Here is a 23,141-nt window from a genome sequence, read left to right as displayed (position 1 = left end):
AGGTGTCCACGCGGGGTCCCTGCTTCCCTTGGTACTGGACAAAGTATGGGGATTATTTGCAAACACGCGATTCCCTTTTGCGGGTGTGCATGGGGGGGGCCGTGAACTCCAATCGCTTCAACTGAGAAGTTCAGTAACTCGACGGTTCTAGAAAGTTCTGGTAGTCTCTCGAAAGTTCACAGGGTCCAAGCCAAGCCCCGAGGGCCTGCCTGGAAGCAGTAGCGGAAGGCGGCGGGCACCCAGAGGCGGTTTACAAAGAATGTTGGGCCAAAACCACTCATACACTCCAGCGGGAGAGCGGTCGAGAAGACGAAAGCCGCCCCCTCGCCCGCTGGTCAGCCTCGCGATCGACTCGGGCCCGTTACTCAGCCCGATTCCCATCAGTCAATCTGCGCTCGCTACGGTCACTCACCCTCGCTCCCGTCAGTCACTTTGTGCCCGCCCACCCGCTCCTATCACTCAGCCTCGCATCCGTCAGTCAGTTTGTGCCCGCCCACCCGCGTCCGTCAGTCAGTCTGCCCTTCGCGCGCTCACCTGTCAGTCAGCCAACCTCGCCCTCTGCCAGGCGGAAAGGGCGGGGCTTTGAAGCGGTCGCACGCTCCCCATTGGTCGGCTGCGGGGGCGGAGTTTGGCGGCGCTGCGAGCCTGGCCCCGCCCTCGGCCCGCGGGGAGCAGCGGAGAGCAGCGGAGGCGGCGGAGGAGGTGAGCGCGGACGTGGGCGTGGGCGGTAGCGTCTGGGCGGCACGGGTGCCACCGCTGTTGGGTCGCCGTGGCGTCTCGCCCTCCGCGCTGGGCTTGGGGACCCCGCGCTGGGGAGGCCGGGCGCCTGGTGAACCCGGTGGGCTGTACCACTCGGGTCAGTGGGGCCGGGAGCTGAGGCGGCCGGGCTGGGGGGAGGGGCGAACCCCGAAAAAGGCTCCTCCGGGCGTTGGCCCGTGCTGCCGCGGGAACCTCCGCCCCTCTTGCGTGAGACCCCGCTTCACTGAGACCCCCTGTTGCCCGACCTCCCTTCTACCCGATCCCCTCCTCCTTTTCCTGAACCCCCCGCTTCTGCTGCCCGACCCCCCTTTTACCCGATCCTCTCCTCTGCCCGAGCCCTTTCTTTGCTGTCTGAACTCCTCTTCAGCCCAGTCCCCCTGCTACTTGATCCCTCCTCTGCCCGAATTCCCTCTTCTGCCTGAATCCCTCCTTCTGCTGTCCGAACCCCGTTCTACCCTATCCCCTGCTGCTGCCGGAACCCCCTTCTGCCCGAACCCCTGCTGTTGCTACCTAACCCCCCCCTCCTCTGTCGCCTGAACCCCCTCTTCTCTGCATGAATTCCTTTACAGCCTGAACTCCTTCTTCTGATTGAATTCCTTTTCTGCTGCCTTAATCCTCCTCCTCTGTCTGAACCCCCACCTCTGCTGAGTGAATCCCCCATTGCACAAACGAACTCCCACCTCCTTTTCGTTTGTGTCACAGCCCAACCAGCCTTCCCATTGATGTCACAGGCATTTGCAGCTGTCCTATCCTTCAGGGACATGACGGCCAAAAGAGCAGTCCTTTCCCTCTGATTTTTTTTTTTTTTTTGCTCTGTGGTCCACTGAGCTTCCCAAATGGGGAGGGCTGTAAATTTTGTTTAAAACGCTTTCTGAGCTGAGTTGGGAGGTGGACTTTAGCACAGAGATGATTTATTAAGGAACCTTTTAAAAATAATCTAGACAACCTTTGGGAGGGAATCCGGCTGTTTTTATTTACGAAAAAAAATCCAGGCGACCCCCTGAGTAGGGCCAGTCACCTCTTTTTGGCATCTTGTGCTGTGTTATAATTGTCCCATTACCTTCACCCTGGAGGGTTCGTTAAAATTGCCAGCAAACGATGTTAGAAACCACCATGCAAATTTTTTTGCAGGATCCGTCGCACCAGACCTTCAAGCACTTTGTGCCAAATTCTTACCACTTGCCACATGAGTCCAAATCATGACGGACGCCAAGTATGTCCTCTGCAAATGGAGAGAGCGATTATGGCCTGCAAAGGTGACAGCATTATTGTATAATTTAGGAATTAGAAATGACTTTCGGTGACAAGTAAAATCTTTATCAAGAGAGGTCTAAGAGTTGCTTCAGTGAAATAATTGAGCCTGAACAGTTGGCTGCTGTATCTGTTGGCACGGAATCTCATTCCTCATTTAACGGGATTTTGGTCGAGTGCTTACAAGGTTACACTGCCGGAAGTGCCTTTTTTTCTGCACTAAAAACAAAATTAAGAGCTCTAAAAGGCATGTAAGGCTGTAGCTCAAGGAAATATCTGGCAGGGAGCCCTGTGATAGTAAATAATGGGAGAGTCTTGGGGAGACTTGCCAGCAAAGTGATGGGAAGAATGCTGGACTGCAGAGCACAAACCCGACCTTGTCCTGTTTGCCACTGACCTTGTGCCTCAGTTTCCCCATTTGCAAAATAAGTATTAGGCAATATCTCTGAAGTCCTGTGGTTGTATTCTTCAAGTATTATTCACTGTGTTTGTATCCAGGTGTTGCCACTGCTTCTAACTGTTAACTGTTAGTTGTGCCTTAACAACAAGGATTTTTTTTTTTTTTAACATAGGTTTTGGCCAGAACTGAGATGTCAACAACTAAGAGAAAAAAGGAATTTTTTCTAAAAGTTCAAATACTCTCCGTAGACAAAAAGTTAAGTATTGTGTCTTTTTTAATACTATTTTTTTCCCTATGAGATTTTTTAACCCCCCCCCCCAAAAAAAAGTGAAATCTACGACTAAGGGCTTTATTAACTGTTTAGTTGTTGTAACTGTTAGTGCTCATAATATCTTTAAGAGGAAAACTGGTTTTCTTTTACATCAGTTTGGAAATTGAAGATCTACTCGAGGCATTTATTGTGTGTGATCTCCAGAGAGAGCAGTACAAAATGGAATGAACATGAATCACAAACAGGTTAAACGCTTGTCGTTGGTGTTCAGATGGGTATTTCCTTCCCATGGATTTGTGTGTGTTTTTCAGAAACTTGAGAGACAGGCCTATCAATTTTGAAATACCTGGTTTTGAGTCTGTCCCCCTAATAAACTGTTCTTTGGCAGCCACAAGGCACGCCCGTGATGGGCAGTGCACCGTGATGGGCAGTGCACTGTATTCTTGTCCAGGAAAGGACATAAGATCATCTAGAATGAAGGTTAAAATGCCTAGATTGCGTATGGCTGATTTCCATGTGTCTGATAGAATTCCCAATTCCAAATAGAAAATTTTTTTAAAAGCCCAGTAGGTTCCTCCGTCCCCACTCCTCTTTCTTCACAGCTGCCTCCTAAGTTTGCCTTGTCCCCAGCTCACACTTTCCCTGTGGTTGGAAGGTAATTGAATACTCAAATTTGAAAGAAAAGCACATCCTTTTAAACACACTTGCTGGGCTATAAACAGCTTTTAGTGGCATTATTATCTACTCTGAAAATCTAACAAAGGAGTTCAAAGTAGGATTTGCCTCATAAAAGCCACAATTTGAATTCATTTTTAGTCTTAAATCCAGCGTACCTTTTCTATCTTAAAAGAGAAAAAGAAAAACAAAACTACACTCACCAGGGGCCTTGCCACCTCTAACCTCAGGCACATGAATTTCTAGTTGGCTGTAACTTTTGGTTTATGTGAAAGGTTGAGAAGGAAGAAAACGCATCTAATTTCTTTTGTCATTTAAAGAAAAACATGTTTGAAAATGTCTCTAGGTCTTGGGTGCAGCGGGTAACGGTTGTTTCTGTCCCTGCAGAATGAAGGTGAAGAGCAAGAATGCGGAGACCCTGAAGAGGTCCCACATCGAGGACATCGCTTCCTTACTGGGTAAGACGATTTGGGAGGAGCCGTAAGGCCCTAACGAAGAAGCCAGTTTGGGAAAGCATGGAGACTTGGCCTCCAGGTGAAAATTGACCCTGCATACCACTTACTCCCTTTACACACGGGAACATGAGCTCCGTGAGCGTGAGCGCAAGGAGGGAGAGAAAACGGATGTGCTTTCTCAAAGCTTCCTAGAATTTGCCCCCAGAACCCGATCCTGTGCTTGACTCCCAGAGTGGCCTGGGGCAAGGATCCGCTTGGCCTCTAGGGTGTACAAGACCTGGAATGGGTTTGCTTCCTTGAGGAGAAGGGGAAAGACTTCCTCTTTTCCCTTGTCCCATAATAAGACTGGAAAAAAACGGTTATGTTGCTGGTCTGGTCTCTCTGCCTAGGGTTTCAAAAGCACTAGGTTGTGTATTTAAATTAGGAAGCTGAGCCAAGGAGAAGACATAGTGGGACCACCCATTGTCTACAGGAAATGGCAGTCCCCTCCCCACCCCCCCTGCCCACTTTACATTGCATAGGTGGGAGACTTGGCCTGAGCCCAACCCTTCCCTCTCCCCCTCCCCCTCCTCACGGTGACAGGACCCTGGCAGTCCCACAAACCCAAACACAACGTTTTCTCCTCAAAGTGGCACTGCTTATCCCTTGTGCAAGGTCTCCCAGACGCTTTCCCGTGGTGTTTGTAAAAAAAGGGTCTCTTCCTGTGTGTTTGGAAGAACAACTGTTTATTGTTCAAAGCAGGACCCAGCCCTGCACATCCTTGCATGGCGACCAGCCCCTCCCGGTTGCTGCTGTATTTGCTTAGGTCTGTGGGACCCGTTACTGGTGGGTGCCTTTACTATAACACAGGGGAAATCCTGTGTTGATGGAGGTGTTATGCCCTCTGAGCTGCGAGGTTGCATCCGTCACCTGGTTCCCAGCAACAGCACCAGGTCTGTGTGTCGGACCGAGTAAATGACCAGGCCTAACACCGGGCCCAGGCGCTCTTTCCTGCCTTTGAGGTGCCCTTGCAAAGAAGTGTGGACGGATGATGGCCACAAGGAGCCCTTTCAACGGGCCCTCCTGGCCCTCCTCCTCCCCCCCCAATATATCAACCGTATTTCCTGTGCCTGGGTTCTCCTTGATCCTGATTGAATTGGAAGTTATCAGGTTGGGAGAGGATTTGCCAAACATCTGAATAAGTGTTCTTGCTGGCAGGATTGCTTTGTAACCTGGAGGAATTTTACCTTTGTAACCCAGTCAGGCTAGGGTCACTCAATTTTTTTTTTTTTTTTAATGTAGCCCCACAGCCAGCTGTGCTTTTGTAGTCCTGTCCCCTTTTGGGAAGATGGAGGGAGAGGTGTTAGTCATCCCTTCAGGTAGAAAACAGGTGGCAGAGTCAGGCATGGTAATGGAGGTACCCGGGCATCTGGGCATCACCAGGCTTTGTCTCCCGCCCTTCAGCCTCACAGAACAAGGCTGCTGCTGAACCCATGGAGGAGCTGACCTACAGACGGTCACTTCGAGTGGCTCTGGATGTTCTGAATGAGAGACCCTGTTTGCTGCAAGAAAGCTGCTCAAAGGAGGAAGGGACTGCTGGGTCTTCAGGAGAAAAGCACACAGAACCGGCTGCCTTGCTTTGTGATCCCAGCTCTTCATCTTCAGTCCATGAAGCTGTGTCGGGCAGTTCTGGACCTAAGAGGGGAGAATGTGCACACCTGAGGCTGGCAGGCTCTCCCACTTGTGAAAAGGACCCCAAGTGCCAAGTAGACCACAAGAAGGGGCTCGGGGAAAGAGAAAGCCCACTTACCCTGGTGTTCTCAGCCGGAGGTGGTTCTCAGGACAGGAGTGGATCAAGGCTACACCTTGAAAATCGGACGACCCCAAATAAAAGGGGAAGAAGCTCAGCACAGGAGTCCGGCGGGTGTCAGAATGGTCCTTCAGTTTCAGAGGGACATTGGGAAAGAGAGAATGAGGAAGAGGCGGGCAACCGGGCAGCCCTGAGCTCACCTTCCCGAGTTTGGGAACATGGTCTGTGGGCCAAGGGGCGCCTCCCAGCTTTGCCATGGAGCAGCCCGGCTCTGCACCCAGCCTGTCCAGATGTGCGAAGCTTGCCTGCCAAGCAGCTATGCCCGGATGGCGGCCAGAGGTCAGGGCTGCAGGGCTGCATGACTCTGCGCAGTGCCACCAGGCTCAGCCCGCACGCTCCCCATGCACCTGCGGACAACATGAGACTTCAGGCCCTGGAAGAAGGTAAGGCCTGTCCGGCGCTGGGCTAGGGTGGTACTGTGGTCCTCCTGCCCAGACCCTCAGGCAGGCAGCATGTGTTTGTAACCGGATCTTAGTGAGATGGTTACCAGACTGGATCCAGAGCAGGCATCCCTGGGTCCTTTTTGTGTGTGTCTCCCTCTGGGCTGTAGCACTTCGCGCTGCTCCACATCTGCAGGGGAGGGAGGGGACTGAACCTTTGGGGACAGATGCCTTCACCTGAGGATTAACTCCTTTACCCTGCATGCTATGTGAGTAAGAAGACAGAACCCTCAGTGATGAACTCACTTTGAGGCATCTCAGGAATTCCTGTGTGCACATGTTTTTGTGCCTGCGGCCACGCACTGACATTTTGTTCCGTTTTCACTTCATAGCATCCCACTGACTTTTGAACTGCTAACTGGGAAACCCTGATTTCCTCACAGCAGGGTGTCTTGAGGTCTACTCACCACCCGCCTGCTGCCAAGGGTTCTGTCTCCTTTAGTTCTACACTTCCTGCTTGCCTGCTGGCATGTTCACAGGCAGCACCCCTGTGTACTGAAGGGAGTGGCCACATGCCTGCTTTGTCCCCTGTTATACCCCTGCCCCTGCACATCCACCATGCTCTTCACACCAGGAAGAAGTGAGTCCCACACAGGGAGCCCCCCAGAACCCCATTCACTTCACATGACTTTGATCGCTTCCTGTGCCTATCTGCCAGCTACAGCGCAGAGGGTGTCCCTCTTGTTCTGTCTCGTTTAGTTGTCCTTTAAATGTCTAATGGGAGTGCACCCTGCTTGAATCAGGCAGTGTGCAAGTCTGTGTGACACGGGTCTGCTGTCTTTTTCTTGATGGTTATGTATCACGAAATGTTTTTCTTGGCGTGAGTCGCCGGGCCAATGACCATGAAAGCCTAACCTGACATTGTTGGCAGACCGTGCCTCTTCTGAAGAGTCAATGGAGCTTGACCCCATTAATTCCATTCTGGAGGAGGACGAGGAGGAGGAGCTCCCAAGAATCCTTTTATATCACGGTAAGACCCGGGAACGACCAGGACACTCTCAGCCCCCTGGGTGCAGTCCTCATACCTTTGCCCAAGCTCTCTTTTCCTCTCTTCTACTGAAACCTTGGAAAGTGCTGAGGACTCCGTCCCCTGCCTTAAACACAGCCACACAAAGGGAGGAGGGACTCCCTGTCAGCATGAGGCTTCCTTCCCTTGTCCTGTGTCCCCTCCTGGGAACGAAGGGGAACAGCCACGTACACAGGTGGGCCCCACCACCACCATTGGCTTGTGGCCTGGTGCCCCTCAGTCCTTTGGGGATGCTCTCTGTGTGTCTCAGGAGCCTGCGTTCTCCCCCATGTGCTGCCTGCACCAGGCAGACCACCGTGGACAGCGTCACAGCCCGGAACCCCACTAGCTTCGCTAACTAAGCGATCAGGGACAGTCACCTCCTTAGACTTGCCACTCATCTCAACAGAGTCTAATCCATTGTTTTCTTAAAGCTTTTGTTTTGGAAAGAATTACAGATTGACAGGATGTTGCAGAAGTAGCACAGGGAGGGGTAGGGACCTGTCCTTCAGTCTCCCGATGGCAACATCCTGCCAGACCAGGAAGCTGATGTGGGTGCAGCCCTGGGGCTATCCCATGTCTTACCACTTGCACACTCTGGGCACACGATTTTCCCCAAACCACCACTCGCTGCTTTTCCTTCACTGTATCGCTGACTTAAGTTTGCATTGTCCTATTTCTAATGTAACAATGTCAGACATTTTTTATGTTTTCACTTTTTTCAGTGGCGACTGGATATCATGTACTAGGCGTGACACAGATCCCTTACTAAGCCTCCCTCACTGTCGGAGTCTAGACCATCCCGTGGCTGTGGGGCCCCATTGCATGTGCCATGTGCTTTTGGGAAATAACCCTGTAGCATCAGCTCCTGGAGCAGGGCTTCCTGGGCCACAGAGAAGGGACACTGTGCCTTTTTCCAAAGGGGCATTTCCATCCTCACTGCCACCAGCTAGGGGTCAGTTCCCTCAGCCCCCCAAACCTGGATGTTTGCTTTTTCTCCTGCTTTGTGCCTCTGTTTGGTTTGGGTTTCCCCATCAGCCCTGTCTGTCTGGGTATTTACTGCCGGGTCCTGAATTGGCTGTCTGCGTCCATGACCCATTGTCCTCAGAGAAAAGAGGCTCCTCACAGGGCAGCTGCTCTTCACGGGTCTGTGGGAGGCCGCCTTTTTGGCCCCCTTTCTGCCTCGCCCATAGACCTTTCCCTGTAGGGTCGTGGGCCAGCCAGCTCCCCTTGTCCAACAGTAGCGGCAGGCTCTGCACCAAACACTAGCCTCTGCTTGCTGATGTTACCTGATGTTTTTTGTTTTGTTTTTTTGTTGTTTTGGACAAGTTGCTGTCCTTTTGTTCTTCAGTCTAGTTGTGGAGGACTTTGCTTCACTGGCCCAAGTTGGCACCACCATTGTGCTCTTCCTGGGCGAGGCAGATCAGTCGCCCGCTTCTGGATGGCTGCTCACACTGGCTGCTGGCTACACTGGCTGCTGGCTACACACAGTAGCCCATGGCAACCCACCTGCCATCGCGAACGGCAGGCAGCCCAGCTCCAGGTCGAGCTGTTGTTCAGCATCTTAGCTGTAGAGGGCAGTGTCACTGGCCCTCATATGTGGGATCCAAACCGGGCCCTCTGGCGTCCCAAGCCAGCTCTTAACCAACGCGCCACTCGGCCGGCCCTACCTGATGTTTTTAGCATTTAAATTATTTCCTCATTCTGGAGTTTTCTGGTGGGAAATAGTTAATTTTGTTAATTTTGTTCATAGATAATTTTGTAGCTCTCTGATGATTAAGTAATTCTGTCTTTCTCTCTGTAAAAGCCCCCAGTTCCTTAGAAACTGAGTCCCCACACGGGTCTTCATTGTGTGTTCCTGGCGCCTTTCTTATTTTGTTCCACGCTCCTTTTAGAAGATGTTTTATTTTGGGATAACTTGGGATTTGTAGAGAAGTTGCAAAGGTGGTACAGCGTCCCCTCCTACCAGCTTCCCTTCATGTCACTGACTACGTGACCACAGCACATTGTCTAAGAGCATTGCACCGTGCTCTTAACCACAAGCTATGGTCACAGTTGGCCCTTAGACTCCAGCGATGGGAGTTAGAGACCTGCCTTTCCAGTCCTGGTGACCTTTTCAGTGGGTCGTGTTACATCGGGTTTAAATGTTACTGCAGTAACTGTTCTCTCACACTGCTGCATTTGCTGCTTGACATGGATCTAACGTGCCTGTTCCTTTTGTTTTTCTTTCTTTTTAATTCTAGAACCACCTTCGTTTGAAGTAGGAATGCTAGTCTGGCTTAAATACCAAAAATACCCCTTCTGGCCAGCAGTGGTAAGAACAGCATTCCGTCTCACCCGCCTCGCCCTCTGTTCTCGACAGTGGACCTGGGTGAATGTGTTCACTCTTTCACTATTATTGGGGAAAATGATGGGCCTATAAGCAGGGTTTTTGGAGACACGTGAACCTAAATAAAGGGGGTTTGTTTAGTCATGTGGCACCATTGAGTGTGAGGTTCACAGGTCAAATTTTTACCAAGCGGGCTTACAAAAACCTGCTTGAAAAAGAATCCACAATTTGCTCATTTTAAATAGTGTGCATTTCAGACTTTCTCCCCTGTGGGAGCTTTTTAATGTTTTAGATTTGAGGTATGGAGCCGTTGTCCATATGAAACAGGCATTTGAGATCCTGCCCAGCGCCCCAGTGTGGTGGATGAGCTCAAATGTAGCCAAGTTGCTGACTTTGCTTTTTCTCTACACCCGGACGCTGCAAACGGTCAGTTTTATTTTTTAGGCCACCTGTCCCGGCTCCTCCCACCCCTTAACTTCCCTTTTAACCTCCTCTGGCAGAGACAGGATTCCATGATTCTAGCTGTAGTTCTTTTAGTAGGAGATGATGGCGTATAACTTGGAAGGTTATTGGCAGTCAGGGGCAGCTTGTCGTCTCACTGAGTCTGGCTGCAGTCAGCAGGGCCTCCTTGCACGGAAAACAAGGCTGTGGGAGGACAGACCCAGAACCCAGGGTGCCTGTGGGTAGAACGTGTATCTTGAACACATGTCTGGTGAGCAGGCATCTCAGCACAGTCCCTGGCACAGTCCTGGGGGCCCTCTCCTTCCTCCAGCACCGCCTCCCAGCAGGTGCCGTGTCCCACCTGCAGTGGGCACCCTTTTCCTGGCCCTTACAGTCCTTTCCTTGTTTCTACCAGTTCCTTGGGCGTCCTGCCTGTTAACGGGCCACTAGTGTGACTGATGTCTGGGTGTGAGCATCTGCAGCCCCCTTGCTATGAACGCTCGGTGTACGGCCTGGGAGGTGCTGTGCAAAGGCTTGTTGGCCGCCTTCATAGGCCATGGCCAGGGGCTGGAGCTGGGCCTGCCTCCTGCCTGTGTGCTCTTGGCTGGTCCAGAACCTGCCCTGTTTAGCCATGGGACAGTCAGCCACGACGGTTACATACAGGTGGTTGGCAGGCGGCAGTAGTTGTAGTTCCTTTTATTTAAAAAATGTAAGAAAACCCTGCCTGGTTCTGCTCAGTTATGAGACTACTCAGAGCCATGCACGCAGCAAAACTTGGGTGGTTCCTGAGTGTGTTACCATGTGGGCTTTGCCCCGGCCCCCCAGCTGTCACGTGTCGGTCACTGTCACTCAACAAGTTGGTGACAGGAAAGTATTTAAAACCCACGGCCTCTCCTGGGTTTTATTTTTTTTTAAAGATTTTTATTGGGGAATTGGGGGAAGGGAAACAGAAGTTGCTGTCCTTTTCTTCAGTCTAGTTGTGGAGGACGTTGCTTCACTGGCCCAAGTTGGCACTATCATTGCACTCTTCCCAGGCGAGGCAGATCAGTCACTGGCTTCTGGATGGCCGCTCACAGTGGCTGCTGGCCGCTCATGCTGGCTGCTGGCTACACATGGTAGCCCATGGCAACCCACTGCAGCAGGGGCTGCAGCCTACGCCGTCGCCGGCGACTCATGGCAGCCCAGCTCCAGGTTAGGGCAGTGTCACTGGCCCTCATATGTGGGATCCGAACCGGGACCCTCTGGCGTCCCAAGCCAGCTCTTAACCACTGCGCCACTCGTCTGGCCCTCTCCTGGGTTCTTGACACTTTGTTTCCTTGGCTTTGCCCACAGGTCAAGAGTGTCAGGCGGAGAGACAAGAAAGCCAGCGTGCTTTTCATCGAAGGACACATGAACCCCAAAGGGAGAGGGTGAGCCATTGTCCTCTGCTCTTTACGGACGGTCTGGGGTAGGAGCGGGGATCAGGCATCCAGGGCCCATTGGGTGATCCAGCCCCGGAAGGCAGCCACACAGAGACTGTATTGAGAGCAGCTGGTCATACAGCCCAGTTTTCCAACCCAGCCCAATGCTCATTGGACCCCCGTTTCCACAAACTAGCAAAGCTGCCTCCCTCCTTGCAGGTCTGGAAGCATGACCTGCATCAGTCTGAGGTTTGCCCTGTGGGTAGATGCCCGTCCTTCCCCACTTGCCCTCCAGCGTGGGGTGAGAATGCGCACAATGCGTTACCCACTTCCAGTGGGCTCTGCAGACAGTATGTCAACTCGTCGCCAAGGTGACCATGTGAAGCTGGTCTTCTCTGACCCTCTGGCCCTTTGGTGATTCCACCCCTCCCATGGTGGCCAGTGGTATGGAAATCGGGCCCCAGGACCTGCCTGGCAGTCCCACTAGCTTTGTCAGAGGAAGGAAGTCTTTAGGTCATGCAGTGACATCCGTCTGTGCTAACCTGTGCCTCCACCTCCTGTAGCATCACAGTGCCTCTCAGAAGATTGAAGCATTTTGACTGCAAGGACAAGCAGGCGCTTCTGGTAGGTGGCTTCTTAACTGTGCTGCTCTGAGTGGCTCACTTGATGACTGGTGACGGTGTCCTCTGCATAACCCTTGAAAGCACGGCTTATGTGACAGTCGGTCATCTACAGGCCGGCTCTGGCTGCTGCTCTTGGGGTTCCCTTCATGGGAGTTTCACCACCCAGCTGGGAGGTGGCCGCCCATCTTCCCCTTTGTCTAGGGGAGGAAACTGAGGCTGTGGCATGGGTGACAGTTTGCTCTATTTGTGCCAGGGGGTGAAGTGGTGGAGAACTCGGGCAGGAGGCCTGCTTCTTTAGGATCCTTCCCAAGGTGATTGTTCGGAAGCCACCCTGCGGGACGGGGCACCGGGGCCCCTTGGAGTGGGAACCCCGCTGCCCCAGATCCTTAGCACAGCAGGCCTCAGGTGTGTGCAGTGACTCTGAGTACTAGCACGGGTCCGGGCGAGGGCGCTCCCCAGAAGACCTGCTCTGATTCTAGTGGCCATGTCCCCATGGTTCTAGGATCAGTGCTGTGTCACATGTGAGTCTGTGAGCCACAATGCACAGGCCTGTTCATAATGCTATATGCTCAGCGTGAAACCCTGCTTCTGTTGTCACAACTTGCAGAAAAACAAACCAAACTGGACTCGGCCGGGAGCCCCCGCCCACCCCACCCATCCAGGCACAGGGTCCTAGGTCCAAGGTGGGGAGCAGTCTGTTATCTGAGCCATGTACTCGGGGTGCTGGGATCCAGGGAGTTCGCTGCCCATGCTGTGCTGTTCCCTAAGGATGGACGGCCTCGGGCTCTGGTGCACTGCGCGTTAGGAAGGTCAGCTCCCACACAGACTCCAGCCTGCCCTTGTATGCCATGATGAGTGTCTCACTCTGTCTGTCTTGTATGTTCAAGTTGGTTCACCGTGACGTCTAACCCGCCACCAGTGCTGGGCGCTTGTCCCCATCAGAGTGCTCCTCAATGTGGCCCGCTTCCCACCTCACAACCTTCCACACTGCCTGCACGCAGATCCCCGGGCACCTTCCAGCCAGGAGCCACCGACCCCACTCAGTGCTGCATGCTCACAGGTCCTGACAGCTTACCCTCTGGGTGCCCAGAGGACCTTTGAGATCCATGTGCCTTAAACACTACAGAGCGGGTTTTATCACAGAAGCCTGGAGGGTGTCCGCGGCCGTCTTCGTGTCCTCAGTCCACCTGTGATGTGGGTGCGCAGGGGAGGCGAGGTTACAATGAACTGCGCCTCCATTGGGCAGCCATGTTGCCTGTTCTGGGCTGTCAATGGATTGGCTCTCACATGTCCACTGGCATTTGTATGATGGTCACGGTTCTGTGGCATCTGTAGGGTCCCGTGTTTCTTCTTCCCTGCAGAGCCAAATGGTCTGCCTTCCCAGGTGTCAGTCAGCAAGGCCTTCCCCCCCTGCCCCCCGGCCCCTCCGCCCCCAGCTGCCCACTCAGTTTTCATCCCCCATCTGCCACATACGGCAACCACGGGGTTGGCCAGCCCAGGCGGTGGTAATGCGGGATGTGCTCAGGGTTCGTGTCGTGCCTGTGGGTGTTTCCCAGGAGCTTACAGGGGTATTGTCCTCGGTTTGCTGGTGGCTCGTGTCCTTTCCTCCAGGCTGACGTCCGTCTAAGTGCTGGGCACAGAGATATCTCTTTGAAGGGTTTATTTGGCATGATTTTAAAGTTTCCCTCCGTGCCCACAGTCACAGCGGTTGTACCTCCCCTCCCCTTTAAGTCCGCAGGTTCTGAGCAGCCTGTTCCCTGACCTGGGCCTCCACGGGTGTCTACCAGGGCCCCTGCTGGATGAGGATGGGGAGGGGCCCCTGCAGCCTCCTGCTGATGCCCACCATCTATTTCATTGCAGAATAAGGCTAAGGAGGACTTTAACCAGGCCATTGGCTGGTGCGTGTCCCTGATCACCGACTATAGGGTCCGGCTTGGTACGTGGGGCCTCCACAGCCTGGGACTAAGGGAGTGGGTGGGGATAGCAGCACAGGGCCTCCTCTGTATGGCAAGGGCCAGATTTGGGCCATCCCCCTGACCGTCGTGTCTCCCATACAGGCTGGTGGCAGCGGGATGCTGGGCGTGGACAGAGGACAGGGCCCCTTGGACTCAGAGTCTCTGTCCGCCCCCAGTTGGGCTGTGGGGACTCTGGATCAGGCTGGTCACCTGGAGCCCAGGCCCCGTGCTGCACCAGCCTACCTGCCGGAAGGGGTGGGCTTGGGGCATGTGTCCCTTGCCTGACGTTCCCCTGTGTCATCTGCAGGCTGCGGTTCCTTCTCCGGCTCCTTCCTGGAATACTACGCCGCTGATATCAGTGAGTCCATGGCATTCTCATCCTTTCGCATGAGCAGCTGTTACTGCCCAAGGCCTTGGGGGTATCCGGTGTTGCTACCCTCTCCCTGCCATGGGATCTGGACAGCAGGTCCACAGCCGCCACCACCTTGTTGCTGCCAGTGCGATGACGCCCGAATGTTAACACTCAAACAACATTTTCTCTCTGCTCTACTGTCTCGATGTTTCAGGCAGTGATAGCCACACACTGTCCCGTTCCTCCCATCCTCAGAGGGAAGGTGGATGAGCTAGTGCTGCTCCTGGGGGCAGGGGCTCTGTTTGTTCAGGTTAAACTTGGCTGCAGGGCAGAGCTGGGGCAGATAAGGGGTCCTGCCCACCACAGCTCAAGACGTAGTGAACGGACCCCACCTGGCCAGCTGGCAGTCCCATGGCGTGTGCCTCCTTTGCAGGTTACCCTGTCCGCAAGTCCATCCAGCAGGATGTCTTGGGTACCCGGTTCCCTCAGCTCTGCCAGGAGGACCCCGAGGAGCCCACAGTAGGAATCCTCTGGGGCAGGAGGCAGTCCTGCAGGAAAGTCCTGCCTGACAGGTCACGGGCCGCCCGGGACCGCGCCAACCAGAAGCTGGTAGAGTACATCGTGAAGGCAAGGGGCGCTGAGAGCCACCTGCGGGCCATCTTGAAGAACAAGAAGCCGTCCCGGTGGCTGAAGATGTTTCTGAACTCGGGCCAGTATGTGACGTGCGTGGAGACGTACCTGGAGGACGAGGAGCAGCTGGACCTGGTGGTGAAGTACCTGCAGCGTGTCTACCAAGAGATGGGCAGCCGGGCGCTGACACGGGCCAATGGTGACAGGGTCCGCTTCATCCTGGACGTGCTCCTGCCTGAAGTGAGTGGCTGGCGGGGAGGCCCTGGCAGCATGGAGCCTGGTGCTCGCCCAGCCACCCTGTGGGCAGTGGCACAGGGCGGGCTGTCCCAAAGTTGTTGCTGGCACTGGAGGAATAAGCTGCACACTTCCTGTGTGTGTGTGGGTAGTGCCTGTTCGAGAAATTACTCAGGAAAAGGGAGTTTTGACTTTCCTTAGCACATGCTCGCTGGGCTTGGGCTAGGCTGGAAGCAGATGTGGCTGCTGGGTTAGGGTGAAATTCAGAGGGCCTTGTGTGGCGCGGATTCACAGTGCAGATGAGACATCAAACTCAAACAATGTACAAAAGTAAAACTGTGTGGTGAACCTTTATTGCTCATTACCAGCGGAATAGTTACCTGACTCCATATGTGCCTTCAGTCCTCCCCTCCCACCGACTAGTTTTTTGGAGGGAAAAACCCCCAAATTTAAAAAAAAAAAAATTTTATTGATAGTTTCAGGTGTACAGAACAATGCAATAGTTATCCTTTTCACCCTCACAAAATAACAACCCCCATCCCCCACCCCCAAACATTTTTTATTCACAAATACTTCCTTGTGCATCTCTAAAATGGCAATTCTACCTTTTTGGGACATCTGTGGTTGTCACACTGGGGGTGCTCCTGGCTCCGGTGTATAGGGCCAGGGATGCTACTCCACCACCCACAGTGCCCAGGATGTCCCACAGAGAATGACCTGGCTCCATTGTCTTTTGGTGTGGTGTAACCACAATACTAATTTTTTTTTTAAAAGCCTGTCTCTTTTTTTTAAGATTTTTATTGGAGATTTGGGGGAAGGGGAGCAGACAAGTTGCTATCCTTTTGTTCTTCATTCTAGTGGAGGACGTTACTTCACTGGCCCAAGTTGGCACCATCATTGCACTCTTCCCGGGCGAGGCAGATCAGTCGCGCTTCTGGACAGCCGCTCACTGCGGCTGCTGGCCATACACGGTAGACCATGGCAACCCACTACAGCAGGTGCTGCAGCCTACACTGTCACCCGTCGCCGGCGACTCACGGCAGCCCAGCTCCAGGTTGAGCTGTTGTTCAGCATCTTAGCTGTGGAGGGCAGTGTCACTGGCCCTCATATGTGGGATCCGAACCGGGGCCCTCTGGCATCCCAAGCCAGCTCTTAACCACTGCGCCACTTGGCCAGCCCAAACTTAAAAATTTTAAAAACGTTACTTGTTGGTTTGGGGGCTGCCTTTTATTCTCTGCTTTTAGTGATGGGAATGCTCATCTGTAGTCAGAAGGTAATGCTATTTCAGAATTAATTCAGAAACTCTGTTACAGCAGAGGTCTCAAGTTACGTAGGCATCTTTTGAGCTGGAAATGGGGACGCATCTGGAGGCTGGCATGCACTCGACTGTGCCATGTGGACCCTGTAGAGCTCAGCGCCATGCTGGCCTGGCCCTAGCTGACTGTTATCCTCTTGTAGGCCATCATCTGTGCGATCTCTGCGGTGGATGCAGTGGATTATAAGACGGCCGAGGAAAAGTACATCAAAGGACCTTCGCTCGGCTACCGGTATGCACTCAGGGCCCTGTTCCCAACCATTTTGCGGCTTATTTCCAAGGCTTGTATTTCTACACCCGCTGGGAGCTATGACTGAGGCCCCTAATTCCCGACATGTTGGTCCAGGTGATTGCTTGGTAAATGAGTCGTGTTAACTTGAAAATGTTAGCACCTGGCTAAGGAAGCCAGCAGTGGACACTCCTATTCTCTGATGAGTTTGGGCAGTGGGCGCAGGTCCCAAGCTGGTTGGAGTGGGCAGAGCTGGATCCGAACCCAGGCCCCAGAGCAGCCTGCACTGATGGCCAGGCTGATGGCTGGATGCGTACGCGATCCCCTTCACCTGACATCCTGTTGTGGGGCCATCGTTTGTCCAAGCCCTCTTGCTCCAGTTCTGTGGCTGTTTAAGGATAGGCTGATTAAGCCGCAGCAGTCAGCCTGGTGGGTCCTAGCTGGTCAGAGAGTGCTCTGATCAAGACATTTCTCACATTGGTGTGGTCGTCTGCCCTTGGATTCCTGGCCTCGGCGCCCCTAATCCCACTCTGGGCGTGCTGCCAGGCCTTGCTGGGAACAGGCAGAGCCACATGCCAGTGACAGACTGAAGACTCAAGTCACCGGCCAGGGGCTCTGTCCAGGGCCGACTGGGCACTGTCACTGACACTGTCCTTCCCGAGCAGATCCTGGCATGTGCCTGTGTGGCAGGCCTCCTGCACAGCTGTCCACAGCAGGGTCATGTTGGCCCAGCGTGCAGCTGGATTGACATACAGAAAGGGCCTTAGGAAGCAGAAACGTGGCATCTCTGTCCCGGATCTTGGGTTGGGCACTCTCGATGCATAAATAAAGATGGGGGGCAGCCTCCTGCCCCGTGACCATCTCTGTCTCCACACTCTTCCTTCCGCTGGCTCGCCAGCACCAAGAATGGTAGGACTTTTTGCAGCCTCTTCCTGCCATGAACATGGCCAACGCCCCTGAAAATGTGGTTCACCAGCTGACGTGCGGGAATTAGGGTGAATACGCCAGCCCCGTTTTACTTCTTCAGGGTTGTGGTCAGGACTCAATTAGTGAGTGGTAGCCATTTCTCTCCTTTGGTACCAGTTAGGTTATTTTTTTTTTTTACTTTTATTGGGGAACAGTGTGTTTTTCTAGGATCTATCAGCTCTAAGTTAAGTAGTTGTTTCAATCTAGTTGTGGAGGGCACAGCTCCTTGGCCCATGTGGGAATCGAACCGGCAACCTTGGTTTTATGAGCTTGCGCTCTAACCACCTGAGCTAACCAGCTGCCCAGGTACCAATTAGTTTTCCAGCTGCCTGGTCGGTCTGTCACGTAAGCTGTCCACCCTTGTGTCCCTTTCGTCTTATAAGTTACATCTCAGAGGCCATGTTCAGACCCGACTTCACTGGACCTCAGCACTGCCCAGCTGCCCAGCGTTTTTTGTTTGAACTGACACACCTGCACCCCCTCACTGAGGGCCCACCTCTGAATCCATGTTCCTGTTTCTGTCCTGAGAGTGTTAGCCAGCTAGGTAGTTGTCAATCCACTTTTCCTTAACAAGAATTCACTTAATGAGGACAATTTGGTATTTATACTTTAAAATTTTATTTATTTAGTTGTGGTAAAATACACATAACAAACTTTACCACCCTGACCATTTTAAGCGCACAGCTCAGTCCCCACCATCCATCTCCAGAACTTTCCATCTTCCCAGACTGACACTATCCCCATCAAGCACTCCTCTGCTTCATGCTCTTCAAAACACGATTAATTACTAAAATGATGTTGTCGCCTTTTGTCTTCTGAAGGGAAAAAGAAATATTTGATAACCAGCTCCTAGAGGAAAGGAACCAGCGATACTGACGTGGGAACAGCAGTCATGTGTAGTGGCATCTGCCCGCAGGCCCTGTTCTATCACACTGAAGATAGGACCTGTGTGTCGGATCTGGCTGTGGCTTCTCTTTTCCTGGCTTTTTTTGGAAGGTACAGTTTCTGAAAGGTTTTTAAAAGGACAAGAGTGATTTATTTGACTGCTTTCTGTACTGTGACTGTACTGAATAGTTTAATATAAGGTACACATTTGTTTTTTATGTTAAAAAGTATTGTATCCGATATTAAACAGGAGTTTTGAAAGCGTCTGGTGGGAATGTGTAGCTCCAGAGGTATTGGCATATTTTTCTAGTTTTCTTTCCTCCTCTGCGCGATTTCCTCTTCCGGTGCTTCCTGAGCCCGCTGTGCCTCCTTGTGTGTTTCCAAGGAAAACCAGGATTTGTAAGGTGGGACTTAAGACTAGCTGCTCTTGTGTTCAGCGTTTGCCATGTTGCTTGTGCACAACAGCAGACAGGCAGAGGAGACCTTTCCTCCCAGTCTCATGTGGGGAGTGAGTCTCCGGTCCAGCTGAATGCCATGCCCACTGTGTCCCTTGTGGATTTCCATGCATCTGTCCCAGGGTTGAGTGTTGTGGTCTTGGTGATCTGCATGGGTAGCTGTGACGATCCATGTGGCCACCACTCCCACATGGGACAACTAAGGTCACCGTGTGCACAGCCTGGGCCGTGGGCCATGGGCTCACACCATGAGCTCACCGCCCTGGCATTGGTCCTTGGTCTGGAAGCCATGGAAGTGGGACTCACATTCCTGCCTGAAGCATGAGACATGCCCCAGGGCTCCAAAGGGTCCCTGGCTTGGGGCCCCAGCTCTGTGCAGGCCTGTGCTTGTTTCACTGGCCAGTCCTCGAACAGATACCCATCACAGCCACACACCAAGTTATTTATTCTAAGCTGGTGCGACACTATGTGACAGTAAACAGTGACATTAACTTTGAGGGCCTGCCCATCATCAACACCCTGGCTGCACTGTCACTGGAGCAGGGTCAGCACCCCCACCATAGTGACTCGATGGGGCCCTCTCCTGATGTCCCCCTCACCCAACCAGAGTCACTACGGAGGGCAATCAGAAGGAGATTCCCACGGGATGCAGGGGGCAGGTGGCTGGGTGGTTGGTAGCTAAGCAGTAGGGAGCTGTACAAAGCATCTCGGGTTGGTTAGAGAGTGGGACGTGCCATGAGAAGTTGGGGCACCAGAACCTGGCCAGGGATATTCCTCAGTGGATTTTGCTCGAATATAAGAGCAGGAAATCAAGGCGTATGGCCTGGGCCCTGCCGTGGTCCCTCCGAAGTTGGCCCGAGGGGCATCCGGCTGGGTCCCGGCTCCTGGGGGACAGCTTGGAGGCCCAGAACTGACACGAAGGGGTGGGCGCCTGCATTTGGTGGGAAGGCCCTGGATGCTGCAGAGCCTGGCCCTGCACAGGTCACTCTTCCTAGACAGAGGCCCTGTCCCCACACAGGATGACCCCACCCATACTAGCTCCCTTCCAGGAAAGTCCGACTGCACCATCTGCCGACGGACCCTCCTTGAGACCTGTTGGTTTGGAACAGTTCCTGACGTGCAAATACATAGCTGCTCTTCGCGGTGACAAATGTCTGCCTGGCCTTGGTGGAAACCCCATGGCCCACGTGGGGCTATCCCGTTATTGTGAAGTGTTATGATCTCATTTCTTGCGAATCTTCAGTGTTCCAAGGCTGTTCAGATGGGAAGTCAATGCCCTCTGAGCTCTGTCTCTGCTTTCCTGGGCCCTGCTTATAGTCTCCCTCCAGTGGGTTCTGGGCCCCGTCTAGGGAGGCTTCTAAATCGGGGTCTCTGCCTCACATCCGGGTCCTGCGCCCCAACACATTCAGTGCTCACTGTTTTTTTGGATTCTGAAGGTGTTTGTTTTCAAACTTCGTACTGAGGCCACTGGAGCTGTGGATGGTGGGTGGTGGGGTAGGTGGGGATCTGTTCTCCCTCCAGTGGGTGGTGGCAGTAGTTCAGGAAGTCACAGCCAGCTGAACTGACTAGCCTGCCAAGTGAGGAATGTTCTAGAAGGCCTGAGAGGTGGCCAGCTGCTTCGGAAGCATGGAGAAGACCAACTTCACCCAGCACAACATGGGGAATCCAGTTGGGGCACCCTCCTGCACCCCCATTCACCATGGTGACAGCTTCCCTCCAACCCCTCACTCTGAGCAGCTGAGCCTGTGTCCCCGACAGGGGGCTCTCCCTTTGGCACTGTTGGTACTGGGGCCAGTCATTCTTTGTGGGGGGCCATCCTGGGCACTGCAAGGGGTTGAGCAGCTTCCCTGGCTCCAGCCACTCGATGCCAGGAGCAAGCCCCATTAACCCATGGGGTCTTGCGTCTTTCATCGTCACTGTCACCACCCTGCAGGCAGTGACTCCTGTCTGCCTGCCTCCTCCACCCCTTCCCAATGGACTTTGTCTAGCTAGTGTCTCAAAGCCTACATCTCAGCATGTCTTCCCCCCAGGGCCCGCTGGGGCACTTGCCCCACCCTACCTTCCCCAGCCAGGTCATCCAGGCCCAAGACAGCCCTTTGCCTTCTCTAAGGTGGGTTTAGTCTCCCCCAGCACCAGCCCTGGGAGGTAGCAGCACGTCTCTACAGAACCAATTCCTGGAGCAGGCCTTCTCATTGCTGGCATCTCTTCAAGTCTATCTGGAAAGTGGATTTTCAAAAGGCAGTACAGACACAGGGTAAGATGTCAGGCCACAGAGAAGCCTGTCTGCGCAGTGAACATGGATCCCCTTCCCACCCTGATTCACAGCCTCTACTACTGGTATTTCCTGTGCTCCCTGCCCCTCCACTGCCCACCTTCCTCTCTCACCTCTCCCGCTCTTCTCCCCTTCTCTCCCCCTCCATCCTCTCCTCTCCCTTCCCTGGGTTTCTGAGACAGGGAAGTATTATCTATTGCTGTGTAACAAATTACACCAGATACCCAGGGGTTGGAATCAGCGTTCTCATGGTTTCTGTTGGTCAGAAATTCAGAAGCAGTTTGTCAGGGAGGCTCTGGGATCCCTTGAGGCCTCATCAGATGTGTCAGATGTCACAGGATGGGGGGCTCAGTTCCTGGGGTACCTCCATCACAGGGCCAGGCCATTGGGGGAAACAGGAAATCCAGTAAAGAGGGAGGTTAGTTAATAGTGTGTCCACCTTGGTTCTGGAGTTGTGACAATGTATCACGCCAATGTAACATGATAACCATTTCTTGTAACTCCTATAAATCAGAGTATGCTAAGATACAAAGTTTATTTAAATTTTAAAACCCAACTGCAGAGCATGGCCAGTTGTGGAAACTAAAGGGAAAGGGGGGTTGTGCGTCCACCAGAATTTCAGAGCCCCATCAGACAGCTGCCCTTTTCCTCTGCTCTTCCCTCCTGTGTGTCTCCCCTTTAACAAGCAGGTTTGGCCTGGTGACACACCCCAAGCCCAACCCATGTCTCTCATTTCCAAGGGACCTTGAGCTCCCTAAACTCAACACCAGCTAGGAGGCCATCCCTGCCACTCATCCACATTAGCCTGTTTGGGCCTTAGTTTTTCTATATGTAAAATGGGCACAACAGATACTCAGATTGTCAAAATGAAACGACATTCAAGTGGAAAGTATTTTTGCAAACTTTTTCCAGTTTTGGTGTTAGTAGTGTTCATTATTACAATTACCACAGGTTCTAATGCTACCACTTTAAAAACAGGAAATTGGGCGTCTCTGCCCTTGGTCGAGGGGTCGCTGTTGGCCCTGAGACTGCAGCATTCATAATGAACATAATTAAGATTGTGCGTGACCATTGGGTGCATATTCTTGTCCCTATGGGATTTGTCTTTGGATGTTATCTAGACAGAAGGAATGATGAAACGCTAACTGCCTTCCGGAACAAGAGTTTGTTATTTAAAAGGGAATTGAGACCCAATGAAGAAATCACCTGGAAGTAAAAGGCTGTGGCTGAATTACAGCATGTTCACATTTTTAAAATTGAGAGAAATAAAAACATTTAATTTGAAAAAATAAAACAAAAACGGGAAATTGGGATGGGGAAAGAGGACTTTTGGGCTGGAATCATAGTCTTGGTTGTAGGGACAGGAATTTTCAGTGCCTTGTTCTGTCCGCCCCACGTTGGCATGAGTTAGCAGCAACCCTGCCCTTCATTTACAGAATGGGGTAATATTCTGGGGAAAACAAGTAAATAACGACACATTCTGGAGAAGGGAGAAACTGGACCAGCCCGGATGCTCGCTTAAGACACCAAAACGGGTTGCCGAAACCCGGGATCGAACCAGGGACCTTTAGATCTTCAGTCTAACGCTCTCCCAACTGAGCTATCTCGGCTGAGCGGCAAGCGTCGCTCTTGCCTCTACTTCCTCCCGTGCAGCGGCACCCGCCTTCAAATACTGTTCGTCCCACGTTCAGCAAGAAATGTATGCTTCGTAGGGCCACACCTGACAGCAGTCTGCAGTGCTGTCTCTGTGGCGCAATCGGTTAGCGCGTTCGGCTGTTAACCGAAAGGTTGGTGGTTCGAGCCCACCCAGGGACGGATGTGGGTTTTTTTTTTTGCTTCCCGGGATAAGAAGAAGGTGGGCGGCACAACTGCTTTTTCAGGGGCGCTCCTCGCGCAACCCCTGTTCTGCTGTCCCTCGTGGGACTGGAGGCGTGGGGCTGTCCATGGTG

The 23,141-nt window shown here is 52.9% G+C and overlaps 1 protein-coding gene and 2 non-coding genes across 6 annotated transcripts; 2 read left to right on the top strand and 1 right to left on the bottom strand.

Moving 5' to 3' along the window:
* Window positions 1-622: 622 nt before the first annotated feature.
* On the top strand, window positions 623-18,730 carry PWWP3A (PWWP domain containing 3A, DNA repair factor). Of its 4 annotated transcripts, none has more exons than XM_019657495.1 (15): window positions 623-702; window positions 1,891-2,015; window positions 2,583-2,665; window positions 3,744-3,814; window positions 5,255-6,043; window positions 6,972-7,070; window positions 9,350-9,420; window positions 9,763-9,861; window positions 11,209-11,285; window positions 11,840-11,900; window positions 13,760-13,835; window positions 14,162-14,212; window positions 14,640-15,076; window positions 16,529-16,617; window positions 18,402-18,730. In XM_019657495.1, exons 2-15 carry the CDS (start codon window positions 1,959-1,961, stop codon window positions 18,454-18,456), a joined length of 2,115 nt encoding a protein of 704 aa, XP_019513040.1. In that variant the 5' UTR covers window positions 623-702; window positions 1,891-1,958; the 3' UTR covers window positions 18,457-18,730. The 4 variants fall into 4 exon arrangements, with proteins under 4 accessions (XP_019513040.1, XP_019513042.1, XP_019513041.1 ...); XM_019657496.1 differs by lacking the exon at window positions 623-702 and adding an exon at window positions 714-856; XM_019657497.1 differs by lacking the exon at window positions 9,763-9,861.
* Window positions 18,731-22,729: 3,999 nt separating this feature from the next.
* Window positions 22,730-22,802, bottom strand: TRNAF-GAA (transfer RNA phenylalanine (anticodon GAA)). Its single transcript has one exon. It is a non-coding gene; the product is annotated as a tRNA-Phe (tRNA).
* A 131-nt stretch (window positions 22,803-22,933) lies between these two features.
* Window positions 22,934-23,007, top strand: TRNAN-GUU (transfer RNA asparagine (anticodon GUU)). The gene has a single exon. It is a non-coding gene; the product is annotated as a tRNA-Asn (tRNA).
* The last annotated feature ends 134 nt before the right edge of the window (window positions 23,008-23,141 follow it).

This window comes from Hipposideros armiger, unplaced genomic scaffold (genome assembly GCF_001890085.2).
Source record: "Hipposideros armiger isolate ML-2016 unplaced genomic scaffold, ASM189008v1 scaffold_275, whole genome shotgun sequence".
In the NCBI taxonomy this organism is placed as follows: Eukaryota; Metazoa; Chordata; class Mammalia; order Chiroptera; family Hipposideridae; genus Hipposideros; species Hipposideros armiger.
Note: the sequence above shows the minus strand (reverse complement) of the source record. Positions and strands in the feature narration are given on the sequence as shown.

Bases quoted from the DNA above. Each gene is read 5' to 3' on its own strand.
- PWWP3A (XM_019657495.1), top strand. From the start codon at position 1,959: ATGACGGACGCCAAGTATGTCCTCTGCAAATGGAGAGAGCGATTATGG. The intron at 11,901-13,759 runs GTAGGTGGCTTC...ATTTCATTGCAG, and splicing joins AGGACAAGCAGGCGCTTCTG to AATAAGGCTAAGGAGGACTT. The intron at 16,618-18,401 runs GTATGCACTCAG...TGTCTTCTGAAG, and splicing joins GGACCTTCGCTCGGCTACCG to GGAAAAAGAAATATTTGATA.